At 49.8% G+C, this 16588-nt stretch overlaps 6 protein-coding genes across 6 annotated transcripts; 3 read left to right on the top strand and 3 right to left on the bottom strand.

Moving 5' to 3' along the window:
• Positions 1-404: 404 nt before the first annotated feature.
• Positions 405-840, bottom strand: N7517_008554 (uncharacterized protein; the record flags this gene model as incomplete). Its single annotated transcript, XM_056726284.1, has 3 exons — positions 405-556; positions 627-699; positions 787-840. 3 exons carry the CDS (start codon positions 838-840, stop codon positions 405-407), a joined length of 279 nt encoding a protein of 92 aa, XP_056577135.1.
• A 1411-nt stretch (positions 841-2251) lies between these two features.
• Positions 2252-3161, top strand: N7517_008553 (uncharacterized protein; the record flags this gene model as incomplete). Its single annotated transcript, XM_056726283.1, has 2 exons — positions 2252-2568; positions 2630-3161. The coding sequence occupies 2 exons, from the start codon at positions 2252-2254 to the stop codon at positions 3159-3161; spliced, it is 849 nt and encodes a 282-aa protein (XP_056577134.1).
• A 952-nt stretch (positions 3162-4113) lies between these two features.
• On the top strand, positions 4114-4552 carry N7517_008552 (uncharacterized protein; the record flags this gene model as incomplete). The annotated part of the gene is made up of 2 exons (XM_056726282.1): positions 4114-4466; positions 4525-4552. 2 exons carry the CDS (start codon positions 4114-4116, stop codon positions 4550-4552), a joined length of 381 nt encoding a protein of 126 aa, XP_056577133.1.
• A 1077-nt stretch (positions 4553-5629) lies between these two features.
• N7517_008551 (J domain-containing protein) lies at positions 5630-8034 on the top strand (the record flags this gene model as incomplete). Its single annotated transcript, XM_056726281.1, has 6 exons — positions 5630-5659; positions 5715-5799; positions 5865-6091; positions 6168-6825; positions 6882-7820; positions 7880-8034. 6 exons carry the CDS (start codon positions 5630-5632, stop codon positions 8032-8034), a joined length of 2094 nt encoding a protein of 697 aa, XP_056577132.1.
• Positions 8035-8480: 446 nt separating this feature from the next.
• Positions 8481-12192, bottom strand: N7517_008550 (Disease resistance protein; the record flags this gene model as incomplete). The annotated part of the gene is made up of 3 exons (XM_056726280.1): positions 8481-10426; positions 10474-11168; positions 11234-12192. 3 exons carry the CDS (start codon positions 12190-12192, stop codon positions 8481-8483), a joined length of 3600 nt encoding a protein of 1199 aa, XP_056577131.1.
• A 1031-nt stretch (positions 12193-13223) lies between these two features.
• Positions 13224-16561, bottom strand: N7517_008549 (cation-translocating P-type ATPase; the record flags this gene model as incomplete). Its single annotated transcript, XM_056726279.1, has 3 exons — positions 13224-15897; positions 15970-16235; positions 16316-16561. 3 exons carry the CDS (start codon positions 16559-16561, stop codon positions 13224-13226), a joined length of 3186 nt encoding a protein of 1061 aa, XP_056577130.1.
• Positions 16562-16588: the final 27 nt, after the last annotated feature.

The raw sequence follows: 16588 nt of genomic DNA, 5'->3' as shown, positions 1-16588 counted from the left end.
TGATAGCTGTGGAATCTTGCTTCCGATATTTGATATTACCGATTTATTGTTGACGTTTTCCAATGGAGATTGGTCCCTTTGATTTCAGCTATTATGCTTTTTCGAGTCCTTGTTTAGACCAAAAATCTCGCATCCTACATAAATAACACGTTGCCATAGTTCGGTTGGAAGAGAGAATTGTGTAACATGTGTATCGTAATATGTATGATATAGATTCTCGAAAACAAAAAATAATACCGCAGGATGTTGTCGTGTAGGATAGTCCATCTTCTAGCAAGTATGAGCCGCTTATTGCTTCTTCGATTGCATCCTAGCGCTATAGATTTGCCTTCCACTGAGTGGCCAGCGATTTTGAAGGCCACCCATAAGCAAAAGAATGATCGAGAGCATGTTAGATATGCGATTTATTCTGCTTCTGTCGCCCTGTGACGGGGGGTATTTTGATAAAGCGCTGAGGGATTGAGGGTCTCCCGCGGCCTAATATCGAGTCTCAGATGTCGGTATGGAGCATAGTGAGGGAGAACCATCGCGAATGAAGCTTCAAACTGACCATTGTCTATTATAGTGATTAGCAATTGAATGCCAATGCCTAGGTAGCTAGGTAGCCTACTGGGTAGCAGACTTACCAGAGTCAAGGTTGTTCCCTCGAAGATTTGCAATCGAAAGCATCCTCCGTGGACGTTTTGCGGGCTGTGACACCTGCAATCGATTAGCAACCATCTAGAAACTAGTTAAACGGGTAACCAGAACTGACAAGTCCGTCATTCCTGTGTAGGGATAACGTACGGACAGGACGTCGTCTTTATTATTCTTGCCATTGCCCTTCGGCTTTAGGAACATGTATCAACTCGAGCGGGCTTTTTCTGCGAAATAGTGCGTTAATCTCTGTGGTCACAAGGCATTGGGTGGCGCTTTGCGTTCAATTGATGACAGATTGGTGTAGTAGACGTGAGACCTAGGACCAAGTCATAGCTATATGTCCTCCCCGTCGTCCTTGGTTATGAACAAGATGGTTGATGAATCCTGTGATTTTTCTGCACCTGACACAGGTGATCATCACTGAATACTCGATGGGCAATTGCTGTTTCTCATTCAAATAATGACGGAATTGGTAGGGCAGCAGTCCCATAGTCCGCAGAGAATCCCCTTACGCTCCGCGTCGAGCATCATGGGAGGGTCTCATTGTCAACACGCTCCTCTGTCGCCTTCGAGAATTCAGACACGGCTCCCTGGCCGGTATTCTCGTTAGGAGGGAGGATCAGTACCCTGACGGGCTAGAGATAGACACTAGGATGGGTTAATATGTATTTCTGATGACGGAAAGGAAAAAGGAGGAAAACCTTTAGGGCTGGATGAATTGAGCCAAACTGGTAGATATGTAAAGAGAGGGGAGGAGATGAGGGAGAGAGAAGGGAAGAAAGATCGACTGAGGAAGGAGTATAGGTAGTTCTGCCCAAGGCAGAGCCTCGACAATTTGACTTTAGGAAAGAGCAAGACTTATACATGTAGATCAAGGCGGAGCGATGTAATGAGTCCCCCTGCTCCAGCTAATTCATACGAGTTGCACGACTCGATTTACTGTTTACTTTCCCTTTCTGTCATTTGGGGCTCCTTGGGGAGGGGGGATATACTTCAGGTCCTATAACTACTTGCGGCTTCGCTTGACTCTTGACTTGACCATGTTCTATCTTATAAGTTCGCTTAAGGTCCAGGTGGTGTCAGTGACACAGATTAGTGATAGTTTTCTGATACAAATCTGAGGTTTCCATGACAGCTGTTTATATATAGTTTCAAGCTATTATTATTATCCCAACATCGATGACTATATATATTGAGTCAAGACACGCAAGCCCTATGTAGACTAGCGAATAACGAAATACGAACTACATCACCATCAGAACGAGTGTCGGGTAAGGATGAACCCCGGATTTGCGCGTTTCAAAAACCATGAGCCGACGATCTCTACCTCGGGCTCGTACTCGTATATATGCCTCAATTGAGCGCCAATTAACCTGGAAGCGAGCATAACGCCCCCTCTTAGCCCCTGTACATAGTACACGCCGTCGATTTCCATGTAACTTCGGTTTATGCACATTAATCGGATCTAAAATCACCGGACATTCTTGATTGGCGGCTTGGCTCCACGACGCAGGTACTTATAAGCCTGCCCCCCAACTGTGGACCCCGAGGATTGTTCTCTTCGAATAAGCATATCAATCCTCGCTATCGATCTCGATATTCAATATTCAACATGGGAGACCACACCGAATATATAGCCAAGCACATCAACACAGACCTCCATTTCTGGAGACGCCCGGATGTCGACAATAGTGCCCAAGTCGACGTTGCCAATGATAAAACGGAGGATAACAGCAAGAAAATGCACGTCTCAGATGGGACGCATCGGGTGCAAATACAGGATATCCGAGGAAAGGAATCATCCTACACACTTGACAAGAACGGATTTGTATACGTGTCGCACGATATGCCCGATCTCGACAAGGTCTCGGACAAACAGCATGTGAAAGATACCATCATCCCTCAGACTGAAGCATTAGTTCGCAAAATGTCAGTAGCACTCCCAGAATAAACCGTGTCTCGTGATTCGAGCAGCTGAACGATTTCACAGAACCGGTGCTACTAGAACCGTCACATTTGTACATCGGGTACGATGTCTCGCCGCAGACACATCCTTGCTCGCTAACAACCGCGCCCCTGCGCACGACGTGCACTCAGATTTCACGCCGACAGGTGCACTCCAATACCTGAAGACGCATATTCCGGACGAGCAGGAGCGCAACCGTCTCCTCGCTGGCCGGGTCTTGATTATCAACGTCTGGCGACCGTTGAAGACTATCCAGAGAGATCCCTTCACGGTTTGTGACTGGAGTTCCGTTAGTATCCGAGACGAGGGTATTCCCACTCGACTAAAGCTGCCAAGTGGGTGGAATGAACTCGGTCGGTATGCGTTTAGTCCGAGTCAGAGATGGTGTTATCTCAGCGGTCAACGACCCAATGAACCCCTTCTCTTCACGCAATTCGATAGCTCCAAAATGGATGAGGGTGGCTTCACAGTACCGCATACTGCGTTTGTTGACCCGGAATATAGTGACTCTGCTGCAAGGGAGAGTCTAGAAATCAAGATGTTTGCATTTGTCTAGTGTTTGTTTAGTGTTTGTTCTGTTTGTCTCGGGATGTGTCAAAGAGGTTTCAGTCGGGCCGGGGGCTATATTTAGGGTCCTCACGGATCAGGCACTCCATTAATTATTTAAATCTGAGTCAATAGTCAAAGGAGTTCTTTCAATTTCCCGACTACCCGCGGGAAAATAATTATACTCTCAATGACTCAAAAAGTTCTTTATTGCCTTGGCTAGGCATCTGAACATTTTCACCACGTTGCACACGTGTTCTATGCAAGGTGTAAAAATTCGGATATCCCTTGCTACCCAAATTGCCTAAATGATCCGGAGACTGACGAAGGCTCCGGGACCCTGCATGAGTCGAGGATTTAGGGTAATTTTTATAGGGTACGTTAGAGTACCTCTAGGGTGATTTAGGGTAAAATCGGGAAACTCTTTGTTGCCTGATGTGATCGCCGTTCGGTCCGCATGGCACTATTTAGGAAATCCATTGGAAATTTCCTTATGGAGCCTTTCGTCATTTGACGTTTCAATTTATTTCCTTGTTTCGATTTTTTTGTTTCAATTGCAATTTCTTGTAATTTCTTGCTCTTATGGCTCATATGAATCACCTCATAATATAAAGTCAAATAATTACTCATTCCAAGGGTCCTCGAATGACGCGATAGTAAAAGATATCATTTGACGAAATATATCACGCCTTTCCGATAAAATTGATCCAATAAGAATTAGTGTAGGACCTTGTGGGAGAGCTGGCGCCATTTTTTTCAGCCATAAGGTGATCGCACAAGGTGATCTTTCTCGGGATGGTCCCACTCAAGTGGGTCTCCTGGAATTTTCTCCTTTAAGTGACTCACTTACTGTATAAAGCAAGCCATCATTCCGGTTTTTTTCCCTCAGTACCTCATCTCATCCTTGGAGGTGATGGTCTCTCCCCTCTATAAAAGTTGTCCCCATTTTGAACACTTCGAGAATGGGCCAGAGGCATAACAGACGCCGCACTCGTCGTTCAAATCGCTCTATAACTAGTCTCGCTCAACATCCAACCTTGCCTGTGGCAACTATTCGCACACCTCAGAATAGCTTTTGCAATCTTGTGTCTGCCGACAACTCTCCTGACGCATGCATTTCACAATCTCCGGCCACCCTCGCCCCATCATGGCACTATGGGGATACAGCCTGGCAGACCCGTGATCGCCCCTTGCGGCTGGAATCAGGTGGAATGGAAGAAGCGCAGTGTCGTTTATTCGGTGGAGAGCCGGGCGACGACGTGAGCCTTTGTTACCGGATGCTTGAGTACTTCGGTGGACTCGACTACATCGACTCGTGAGTATCACTCGATTCCAATTTACCTGAAAAACATCAATCCTGACACCTCTTTCAGAACGAGTGGCCATGCCCTTGGAGATTGAATGTCTGAAGATTCCATCGGCAGACTTTACCGGATTGTTTCGCCACCCCTTTTTTTTAAAAAAAAATACCCAGTCAACAAAAAAGACAAAACACCAAAACGATTTTACGAATTTGCGACGTTTATGAATCCGCATTCGACCAAACAAAACAAAAATGCCATCGAAAATAAAACCGACGTGACGCCCTGCGTTTCTGTCATCCACTGCAAATGCGCCCACACCACAACAAAGTGGCAAGAACGCCAGATCACATGGATTACCCCGGGTTCCCGACTTGAAGCAATGAAGATACTCAGGTATCGGATTGGTCCCTTTTGACCCGGCCGTATGATTCTGGTCCACTGATACTATCGCACACATGAGAAAATGAGTCATAGGCATTTTCTGACTGATACTTTCTATCCATTTGTCTTGATTGGTTGAGTTTGCGTCCGACCTCGAGTCGTTGATGCTTGAACTCCTTTTCTGGGACTGGAGGAGGTTTTGGTTATCTTTATGAGGGGAGAATTGTGTGCGATGGATCTGTTCTGTCTTTACTCCTAAACTGAAAGGAAAATGGATAAGGCTGCAGCATGTGGATTCGATTGGATATGACGACTGTAGCTCTTTAAGGGTGTATTTTATCAGTATATATGCAGCCTCGAGCGCATTCTACAAATATTTATGAACAAATTTTGAACATCAAAAAAGATCCATGTAAAGATATAAGATAGAATAACATCAATGTATACATGCTCCGTGTACTCCGTAGACATCAGATGCTTTTCGTGACACACCGCCTGACTCAAGAGAAACTGCCACGTATTGAGTCCCACTTAAGGCAGGCGGTAAGGGGTCCCTGCTTGAGGACACGGTCATCACCAGATCAGGAAGTGCGATATTGATTCTCCCTTCATCACTCCTTTGTTTCTTGTGGGCCAGGCTTTTGGGCTCTAATTCGGCTGTTATTTCATTTTGAGAATCCAAACGCGTTCTCTTGACCGTCCAAAGTGGCTACTGTCAACAGCCTTGTGCAACACGATCTTTAAATTCCGCGGCCAGCGGCCACCGCTGTCTGTACCCTGAACCCGCCGCAGGATGTCGTCAGACTACACCTATGATGAGCAGGTAAGGATGGGACTTGATCCGCTAAAGACATAGTAACGTTAACTTTAGCTTCCAGGGCCAATTCTTCCCCTTCTTCATCCTCACCTTGACCGGCCTGGTCACTCTCCCTCTCACCTATAACCTCCTACGACCCAGCAAAGGTGAGCTTTGGCAAGACTATACCAGATGTATTTCATTGGTCCTAACCGCTGTATGTGATGGACAGAGCTTGAGAATACCGCTCCCCGCATCAAATCCGATTTCAAACCTAAAGATGCGGACCTCATCGACGCGCAGAAGCGCAAGCGTCTGCGCAAAGAGCGCCGAATTAAGCGCATTATCACGGTCATCGTTGGATATGCCGTGATGGCATGGATGGTCTACTTAATTGCCGTCACCTCCAGGTCAGTGGTGAAGGCATACGACCCTTATGATATTTTGGGTGTCTCGAGGGTAAGTTATTCAGCTCGGCGCGTGCTCGCCTAATACGCCCAGAATGTTTTAATTGACTAAATCTCTCGCAAAACAGAGCGCAGATGAGAAAGCCATCTCCAGACATTACAAGCGAATGTCTTTGATCTACCACCCCGATAAAATCCGCCCCGACCCCTCCAAGAATGAGACTATGGAAACCCTCAACGAGCGCTTTGTAGAACTCACTAAGGCTTATAAAGCCCTCACTGACGAGGAGGTACGCAACAACTACCTCCAATTTGGCCACCCCGATGGCAAACAGAGTTTCAGCATCGGTATTGCACTTCCCCAGTTCATTGTTATGGACGGTAATGGCAAATATGTTTTAATGGTCTACGGTGCCCTTTTGGGCGTTCTTCTGCCTTATATCGTCGGCAAGTGGTGGTATGGATCTCAGCGCTACACAAAGGAGCGTGTTCTTGTTGCCAGCGCTGGAAACATTTTCCGCGAATACAAGGATGATATTACCGAAGGTGGAATTATCAGCGCTTTGTCGTCCGGCGAGGAATTCAATGATATGCTCAAGGGTGCTCGGGCCGAGTCTGGCCTGGCCAAGCTCGAGAAGCGGGTGCTGGCAGATGATAACTCGTTCCTTACAGCCAAGGACCGTGCGGCTCTGAAGCAGTTGGATAGCTCCTCCCGTCGGAAGGCTTTGGCTTTGCTGTGGGCTTATCTTGGCCGAATTGATATTGGCGACGCCTCCCTGGATGCTGGTAAGAAAAGTTCCCCAGTTATGTTCTGAAACATACCACTAACTGAGTCTCCACAGAAAAATATGAAGCGGCCCCTGTTGCCCTTGCTCTCACTGAAGCTTTCACTGCTATCTCACTCGCATTTGGCAACCTTGGACCGATCGTTGGTGCTTTCAAAACTTCTCAGAACCTCATCCAGGCTGTGCCCCCGGGCTCATCACCACTGCTGCAACTTCCCAACTTCACCGATGCTATTGTCAAGTCCGTAGAGGGCGAAGACTCCAAGGAGCACCTCACCGTTCAAAGGTACATGGAACTGCCAGAGGCTCAACGACGCAGTCTTACTGTCGGTGCTGGTCTTCTCTCTGATAAGCAATACACCGACGCCGTGTCCGTTGCCAAGCAACTCCCCGTGCTCCAACCCGAGCGGATCTTCTTCAAGGTTATGGGAGAAAAGGTGATCACACCCAGCAGTCTGGTACAGCTGGTAGTCAAAGCCCGCTTCATCCCGCCAGGCAGCACATCCGTGCCGCCAGTGAACCCGCTCGATCTGGAGGACATCGACCCCGACGAGGACGACTTGGAAGCCCTGATGGGTCGCAAGCCAGCCAAGAACCGCGCCACCAAGATGGAGGACGGCAAGAAGGTTGAGACGAAGATCGAAACCATCCAGCCGCCTCTTGCGCACGCACCGTACCTAGCGCGCGACCACTCCCCGCGCTGGAACATCTTCCTCGCAGACGGCAAGCAGGGCAAGATGGCCGTGCCGCCGTTTACATTCACCACATTCGACAAGCCGATCTTCGACGAGGCCGGCAATCCCACCTTCAACGTCCAAACCCTCAAGATGCAGTTCCAGGCTCCCCCGCAGGTCGGCGACTTCACCTTCATCCTCCACATGATCTGTGACAGCTACTTGGGTCTTGACAACACGGCTCAAATCACCCTGCACATTGACGATCCTGCTAAGGCAGCCGCTGTGGAAGAGGAAGATGACATCAGCGAGCCAGACGAGGGTAAGTCTCTCTCCGCTACCCACTAAACTACTTGTTCCTTTTACTAACACTTTTTCTAGACTCAATCGCCGGCCAAATGCAAGCGATCAAGACAGGCCAAGCACCCAAGAAGAAGTCTAAGGATAAGGATTCCGATGACTCTAGCGAGAGTGACACCGACGGCGACGCTGGTGATACCAGCGACACCGACACAGAGACCGAAGACGAGGATTGATTCCCTTTCTCATGCATTTGATTTGATTGTACTCACAGCTTGTGTGTTGTGTATGTGTGACATTGGCTTTGGATTAAAATCTGGACCTTGGCTTTGCCCTTGCCCTGGGCTTAGACCTACTGTTGCCACTATGGCGTTTTCTAGGGTTTGTCAAATTAAACTCTTATTCATTGGGTAACTAGTTATAACTTCCAAGGTTAGATATGGCGATGTAATTCAGCTCCGCTGTCTAGAACTCATTACTCTGGAAAATGAGCTAGTGTATGGCTAGGTATTCCCGATTTTCATACAATAATTAACTTTACTCCACCGTCATCTACAACTGGATAGCTCTTCTAATTTTGGACACACACTGAACACTGTAACTTTACAGAACACCCAGTTATTCAAGATGATTCTTTCGATTAAAAACCAGATAGGAGGCATGCCTGGATCCTTTGCATGTCTTACTTAGGCTTGTACATGCCGGAGAGCTTCGCTCTCACTTTCCTCCATTTAGTCCCCATCATTGTTGTTTTCTTTTGAACAGACTCGTCTCCGTCAGAAATATTAGACGTACCACGCTGTATAGAGCTCAATTGATTGGAAAGCCAGGTATATTGTTCGCTATTCTGGCCCCAAACAATCTCAGTGCCTACCAGCCCCCGCTGATAGTATAGCAGAGCGGTATCGACTTTTCCGTTGCTCTCGCATAGAAGGCCAAAGTTCTTAAGAGTGTGCAAGGCAGGGATGTAGGTGAGAGGTGAGGTCGCGCCAAAAGCCGCCTCGTAACCTTCTAGCGCTCGTTCGTACATCGCCTCCGCCTCTTGGAGCCGGCCTTGATACGTGTAGAGGGTGCCGAGGTTGCTGACGGTATCTAGCGTTGACTTGTGTCTTCGTCCCCACGCCTTCTCGCAGCCTTCTAGTGCTCGTTCGTACATCGCCTCCGCCTCTTGGAGCCGGCCTTGCTCCTTATAGAGGGCGCCGAGATTGTGGACGGTATCTAGCGTCGACGTGTGTTCTCGTCCCCACGCCTTCTCCTTACCTTCTAGCGCTCGTTCGTACATCGCCTCCGCCTCTTGGAGCCGGCCTTGTATCGCGTAGAGGGCGCCGAGGTTGTTGACGGCACCTAGCGTCGACGTGTGTTCTCGTCCCCACGCCTTCTCGCAGCCTTCTAGTGCTCGTTCGTACATCGCCTCCGCCTCTTGGAGCCGGCCTTGCTCCTTGTAGAGGATGCCGAGGTTGCTGACGGTATCTAGCGTCGACGTGTGTTCTCGTCCCCACGCCTTCTCGTAGCCTTTTAGTGCTCGTTCGTACATCGCCTCCGCCTCTTGGAGCCGGCCTTGCTCCTTGTAGAGGATGCCGAGGTTGCTGACGGTACCTAGCGTCGACGTGTGTTCTCGTCCCCACGCCTTCTCGCAGCCTTCTAGTGCTCGTTCGTACATCGCTTCCGCCTCTTGGAGCCGGCCTTGCTCCTTGTAGAGGATGCCGAGGTTGCTGACGGTACCTAGCGTCGACGTGTGTTCTCGTCCCCACGCCTTCTCGCAGCCTTCTAGTGCTCGTTCGTACATCGCCTCCGCCTCTTGGAGCCGGCCTTGGTTCTCGTAGATGGTGCCGAGGTTGTTAACGGTATCTAGCGTCGACATGTGTTCTCGTCCCCACGCCTTCTCGTAGCCTTCTAGTGCTCGTTCGTACATCGCCTCTGCCTCTTGGAACCGGCCTTGATCCGCGTAGAGATAACCTAAAGAAAAGAGAGGCGCTACATCCTCATCTTCAATTTCTAGATTTCTTAATATCTCCAGACACCTATCTGCATGTGCAATCAGCCGCCGTTGTATAAGCCAGAAATTGGGTTCGTCTTCCGTGGGCACATGCGTCGCTACACATTCGACTGCTATCCAGGCTAGACTCTTATCAAGCCCCGGGTTTAACACATGGATCATCCACGAATGAACGCAGCCGTGTACGCTATACCCTCGTGACTCCACACGCTGTAATTTGGTAGTCGGATCAGCTTCAACGAGCCCGTGGCTGCACAAAAGTCTTAAGCTTGCATGAAATGTGAGCTTGTCCTTTGTCAGTGAGCCTAGCCATTCCGGCTTCTCCGGGCCGCAGTCTTTAAGCAGATCATACCATAAGTCTTCACTAGCGAAATAGGCCCATTGTCGGAGAAGCATGGCCGCAATTGGGCTCTGCTGCTGAATGTATCGATACGAGAGATTCCAAGTTGAGTACAGCGTTTGATCGTATGCCCCCAGCGGTGGCGTCTTTTCGTGTAATTGCTGCCATGATTCTCGGTACAGCTGGAGGTAGTCAGTGCAGCTTATCGACACCTGCTCTAAATATGCGCCAGCTGTTGCGAGGGCCAGAGGAAGTCCATCGAGCTGCCTTACGAGATCGGTGGCTGCGGGGTCTGCTTGATATTAATACTTGACATAGGACCATATGCTCGACACTCACCTTGTCTTAGATCTTCACGGCCAGACACAGAAGCCAGGACATCGAGGCTATCATTGATATCCTCTAGCTTGCGTAAGTGAAGTCTCTGGCCTAGCTTTACCATAGAGGACCGCGTGGTTACAACAATGGCACCATGGTCGGTCTCGGGGAGGAACTTCTGAAGATCAAAGGCCTTTGTAAGGTCATCGTCATTGTCATTGGTGTCTGCTTCAACAAAGGAAGCAGAGCTTGGGCGTTTCCCCGTACGGTTGCGCAATAATGGGTTATCATAGTTATCATAGATGATCAACCAGCGATCGTTCATCGGCTCGTCCAACCATTGTTTGACCGCTTTCACTATCTCGTCCAGCTCTTGGCTCTCCGAAGCAGCTGCAACATATGTAGCAGACGGGTGGTGGCGTACAATCCACTCGGCTACGCGAGAAAAGCTTTCTTTCAACGCTGTTTCATTTTTTGCATCTAGCCATATTCTCGCCGAATAATGAGACCGATTTTGTTTCATATATGCGATGGCTAGCTGCGTCTTGCCAATACCACCTAACCCATGTACCACAGCAGTACGGCGTCCAGCAGTTGCATCGAGGATCTCTTGTATTCTCTTAAGCGAATCTTCTCGTGCGACGAAGCGGGTCACTTCGGATATCTCGGACAGATTAAGCGGGAGCTCAAAAGTCGTAGGCGTTGCATCCAGATTTCTAAGTAACGCATTAATTACACATATATTTGTGGCTTCTCCATGATAGGACTGTGACAAATTTACCGTTGCTCCTCTTCAATAGACATGTGGAAGAATAACTGCCGTGCATAAGCGGCTGCTACCGCTGCAGCGTAGCCATGCCACTGGTCATTCTTATGCGAATCGCAATAGTCGGAGATGCCTCGAATCACTATACAGGGGAAATCGGTAAGGGCTCCTGCTGCCTCCATTTCGAAGCATAGCACCCCATGCGTCTGCGCCAGATCATCTCTTAACTCAGCATCCTTGATCACTAACTCCCCCGATGCTATTGTGCCTCGGTGCACAACAATAAACGAGTCATCTTCCTTATCCGTCGGTCGCTCGATACGCTGACTTGGGTCACATCCACCATCTTCACATGATATCCCTTCCTGCCTATGTGTATGGGTTGAAGGGTAGAGATGGTCATTCGCGGCGCCAGGGAACTTAAAGCGACGACGTAATCGAGGGCTGGTTTGGGTTCGCTCCAGATTCTTCCAAATTGGATCATAATCCATCCGTTGGCGCCGGACAGCCACTTCCCGCGCAGCGTTGAGAAGAGCTGTTGGCGGAGGCGCGAGAAAACCTTTGCGTTCAAAGTGACCCCCCTTCGCCTTTCCGTGATCGTATTGTACTGCTCCAGAGTGTATACCCGCCGGGTCACTAACGACCACATGTCCTAGCCGGATCGTTCCACACTCGGTCTTTGTCGGTACGCCACCCCCAATCCCAACCAGCAGGACATATTTGAGGTCTGGGAATGTCATCCTCATTTGAGTGACGACAGTAGCGGCGGAACAGTTCCCCGCCCGAGGAAGACCAGCGATGACAACGTTATGGTTGTTGATACTGCCGAGGTTGTAAACGTTGGTGTCCCCGCGTGATTGCGGAAGAGGTTGGTGCTCCTCGTCGAGCATCTCCATTGCCGCAATCTGTTCCACCTCCAACGGACAAATCCATCCTATCCGGTAGGAATTGAGGCTCAACTTTTTCAGCGACATTTTCGGCGGCACGGTCGGCACACCTTATCAAGGAAGGCTCCAGGCCAAGGATCCAGTTCGTAGAACCCTGGGTATCGGCGTCGAGATTGTGGGAGTTGTACAGTGATATACTGTCTAAGGAAAGTGAGGGCCCTACAAAATAGGAAGATAACTCGAATACGAGCGCAAAGCCTCGCAATTATTCCCTAGTGTCCGGACAAAAGAGGCATAGTACCTAAGCGCTAACGTAGTGCGTTCTAGAGACCGATCAGCCAACCGGACACGAGCACGAGTCACAAAGATATGCGAGGATAACTGCATATATCGCCCTAGTCATTAACGAATGGCTCGTATTGTTTAGGGGACCAATCATTCTTCTGCATAGGGCCTTAGCGGGGTAAGAAATTTGCCTAGGAAGAACCCAAGTTGTTAGTGGGATAATATATGGGAGAGGCTGAAAAATAGTAGAGATTGATGTGCTATGCACTAAGCATCAGGGGGAGGAAGCAGATTTCATCCTCTCACCTCTCACCCCGTAGTCGGCCCCTGTATATCTTCTCTCCTCGAGGGCTTTAATTATCTGACCTGTTTGGATTTGGAGTAATTGACATGCCAGGTTACCAATTTAAATACTCTTGTATGGTTCCATTACAAGCATGACCTCGTACTTGCTTTTGCCTTTAGTTACAGCAATAGAACTTGATCGAACTATATGTATCATTGACTTGCCGAATATGCTCTTGCTATATGTACATGTTCGGTGAGAAAGTACCCCCCAGGGCAACGCAGTCCCGAATAAGCCAACGCATGAGCCCAAACTTCCACAACCCACTCCAAGTCCTCCGTGCCTCCTCCATGCTTTCTCCATGTCTACTCCTTGCCTCCTCCGTACCTCCTCCATGCCTCTCCGTGCCTCTCCGTGCCTCTTCCGTGCCTCTTCCGTGCCTCTTCCAGATCCCCACAATCCCCATCCTCCAATTCTTCCAAGTGACGTTGTTCCCAAGTGATATTGTTCCCCGACCCGTTCGATGACAGACCAGGGAAAGCATTCGTTAGGGTTGCTCCGGGACGTCCGCCTGGCCCCCCAACGTATTCAACGTCGGATATTTTCTGGCCCTGCGGCGGAAGAAGACTCGCTTACCCCATTTCCAGGCTTCGACGCCGATGAAGAACAGAACAGCTTCGACCGCCACGATGCCCCATTCCCAGGTAATAGGCTTATGTTTGAAGACGACGTCATTCAAAACGGGGATATAGAGGATAGGGAACATGGTGATCCATCCGGCCATGATGGACCAGAAAAGGAACTTGTTCCGCCAGACGTCGTACATCCACTGCGTAAAGTATTTCTTGGACTTCGGTTGCATGCGGAAGAACGACCGGCGCAGGTTGACCATTTCCCATGCCAGGAACAGCGCAAACCAGGTCAAGCATACGAACGTCGTCGCACGTGCTTTGAAGACTAGTTCGCAGTCTTTGATATCTTCGGACCACGCCTTGTTGCAGCCGCGGGCTAGGTTGCCGTCGCCGAATCCCCACATGCGGATAGAGAATGCTGCCAGGCAGAGCGCTGCGGTCCAGATACCATACACCAGAATATCGATGATTACCTCCCAGGTGAAGATGCCCTGCTTGCTTTGCGGAGGGCGGTTCATGATGTCGGGGGCAGCCACCTCCATTCCGAGGCCCATGTCGGGCATGCCTGAGGTAATCATAATAATCCAGAGAATTTCGACCGGTGAGAGAGGGAAGACGGATTGATTATCAGCGTCTTTGAAAGCTAATCCGATAAGTAAGGTGCAAGCCTGAGCGATGTTCTCTGACAATAGATGAAGCACGAATTTTTGAATGTTATCAAAGATACGACGGCCTTCTTCGACGGCATTGAGAATCGAGGCAAAGTTGTCATCCGTGAGGATAATATCCGATGCATCTTTAGCCACGTCCGAACCCGCTTGACCCATAGCGATACCAACATCGGCATGCTTAAGCGAAGGTGAATCATTCACTCCATCTCCAGTCATAGCCGCAAACCGGCCACGGCGATGAAGGGCGTCAATCATACGCACCTTCGTCTGCGGGGCACAGCGTGCAATGACCAAAGGCAGAGTCGGAAGCAAATCTACCTGCTCATCAGTGAGTTTATCGAATTGACCAGCAGTCATGACCATAGCGTCCGCGACATCAGCCGCCACTGCATCGAAATTAGCAGGAAGAATTCCTACTTGCTGAGCAATGGCTTTGGCAGTGCCAGGGTGATCACCAGTCACCATGTGGACAACAATACCAGCACGGTAGCAGGCCTGGATTGAGCCTGCTGTTTCGGGGCGTGGAGGGTCATACAAGCCGATCAGTCCCAGGAAGCACAGATCATTCTCTATATCTTCACGATTCAGGTCGGCATCTTCGAGCAGTTGTGTCTTGGCAGTGTATGGTCGATGGGCCAGAGCCAAGACTCGGAGTCCTAGTTTGGCGAGTTCCTCCATGTTCTGGAGGATCTTTTCGCGGTGGTCGTCGGTCATTGGCACGGGGGTAGACGAATCCTGGTCCCAGATAACAGAGGTGCATGAATCTATGATGCGCTCGACGGCACCCTTGGTGAACACCATTGTCCGGGTCTCTTGTTGGGTGATTTTGCTGAAAATCACGGACATTTTCTTCACGGTTGAGTCGAATGGGAATTCAGCCTGTTGGTGCCACACTGTACCCTGGCCCTTGACCATACCCTGACCTTTAGTCCAGCGGTCGCGGTTCCAGTTGAATCTCGATGCAAAGACATGAATGGCAATCTCTGTGGGTTCACCACGCGCGTTCCATTCGCCCTCTTCAGACTTGTACACGTGAGAGAGATTAGCCATTGAGGCGACGTCCAGAAAGTCTTCGAGCTGGCGGTTTCCTGAGACCAGGCCTTCAACGTTGTCCGTAGCGGTACCCTCCTTCTCATGATCCCATTGTGAAGGAGGTACAGGGGTGAAGCTGACATTTCCAACAGTGGGGTTGAAAGGCTCGTTGGATGGACCGACGGAATACGTGCCTCGAGACGGAATCCATGCCTTTTGAACAACCATCTTGCCCTGAGTCAATGTGCCGGTTTTATCGGAACAGATATCTGTGACTGCACCGAGCGCCTCTAGCGAGTCCAATTTGCGAACAATCACGTTGCGTTCGACCATACGTTTAGTACCCACTGCCATGGTGATAGTAAGCACGACCACCAGACACGCCGGAATCATACTGATACCAGTTGCAACGGCGTACATGATGACTTCGGTGTTGCTACTGAATGAATTTGCAGCCATGCAAATAATGGCAAAAAGAACGGCAATTCCAAAGAGTAAACAGGCTAGCTTTGAAAGCTTCCTCTGCAGGGGCGTTCCGACATTAACACCGAGGAATCGACCAACGGCATCCGCTGAGGTGAGACTCCAGGCCTGGACGTACCAACGCTTCTTGGTCTCACCGTTGGGACCACGCTTAACGGGACGACGCTTGTTACCGCTGCCCCGCAAGGCGAGGGCAATAGATCCGATTTCAGTGTACATGCCTGTGCTGATAACCACACCACGACCGCGACCACGAGTAACGGTACTAGAGCTGTATGCGATATTTAGGCGATCTCCAGGGCCAGTATCCTCTTTGAACGTCAAGTCACATTCCTTCTGGACGGGAAGAGACTCGCCAGTCAGGAGAGCTTCATCGGTTTCGAAATTGACTGCTTCAACCAGGCTGATATGTGTCAGTAAATTCCAACAACTGCCCCAATGGCTTCGAAATCGCAGGCCATGACAGGAAACTCACCGAATATCCGCTGGAACGGTATCTCCCGTCCTAAGCTCAATCATATCACCCGGCACGATGTCCGCCGACGGCACCGAGAATGTCTGTCCACCCCTCGAGACAGTGCCCGTCGGGGACGACAGCGAATGTAACGACTCCATTGTTTTTTCCGCGGCGTATTCCTGAAAGAATCCAACAATGATATTCAAGACAATGACGGCGCAGATAACTCCGCCCTCAATCCATGACTGGATTCCAAAACTGACTGCCATTGCGAGGATCAACACCTGCAAGAAACAATTTTATTAGACTCGGAGATCTTCGAAGGAATTTCGTGATATCCACACGAGAGACATTGGGCACTTACTAGCATCATTGCGTTGGCCACCTGGCGCACGAAAATCTTGATCACCGATACGCCTTCGCCTTCATCCAGTTTGTTGGGACCATACTGCTGCAGACGACGACTCGCTTCATCAGGAGCCAGACCCTCATCCAGCCCAGTGCCGAGTTCCTTGATCGCAGCTTCATAAGTAAGCGTGTGAGCCGGCTGGCTTAGTGGGCTACCACCCGACCCAGAGTCGGGGGGGATGCCTTGCTTCTCGTCTGGCATTGGAGATTGTTCTCTGGTGAGAATATA

Source organism: Penicillium concentricum (assembly GCF_028827145.1).
Source record: "Penicillium concentricum strain IBT 3081 chromosome Unknown utg000003l_segment0_segment0, whole genome shotgun sequence".
Taxonomy (NCBI): Eukaryota; Fungi; Ascomycota; class Eurotiomycetes; order Eurotiales; family Aspergillaceae; genus Penicillium; species Penicillium concentricum.
Note: the sequence above shows the minus strand (reverse complement) of the source record. Positions and strands in the feature narration are given on the sequence as shown.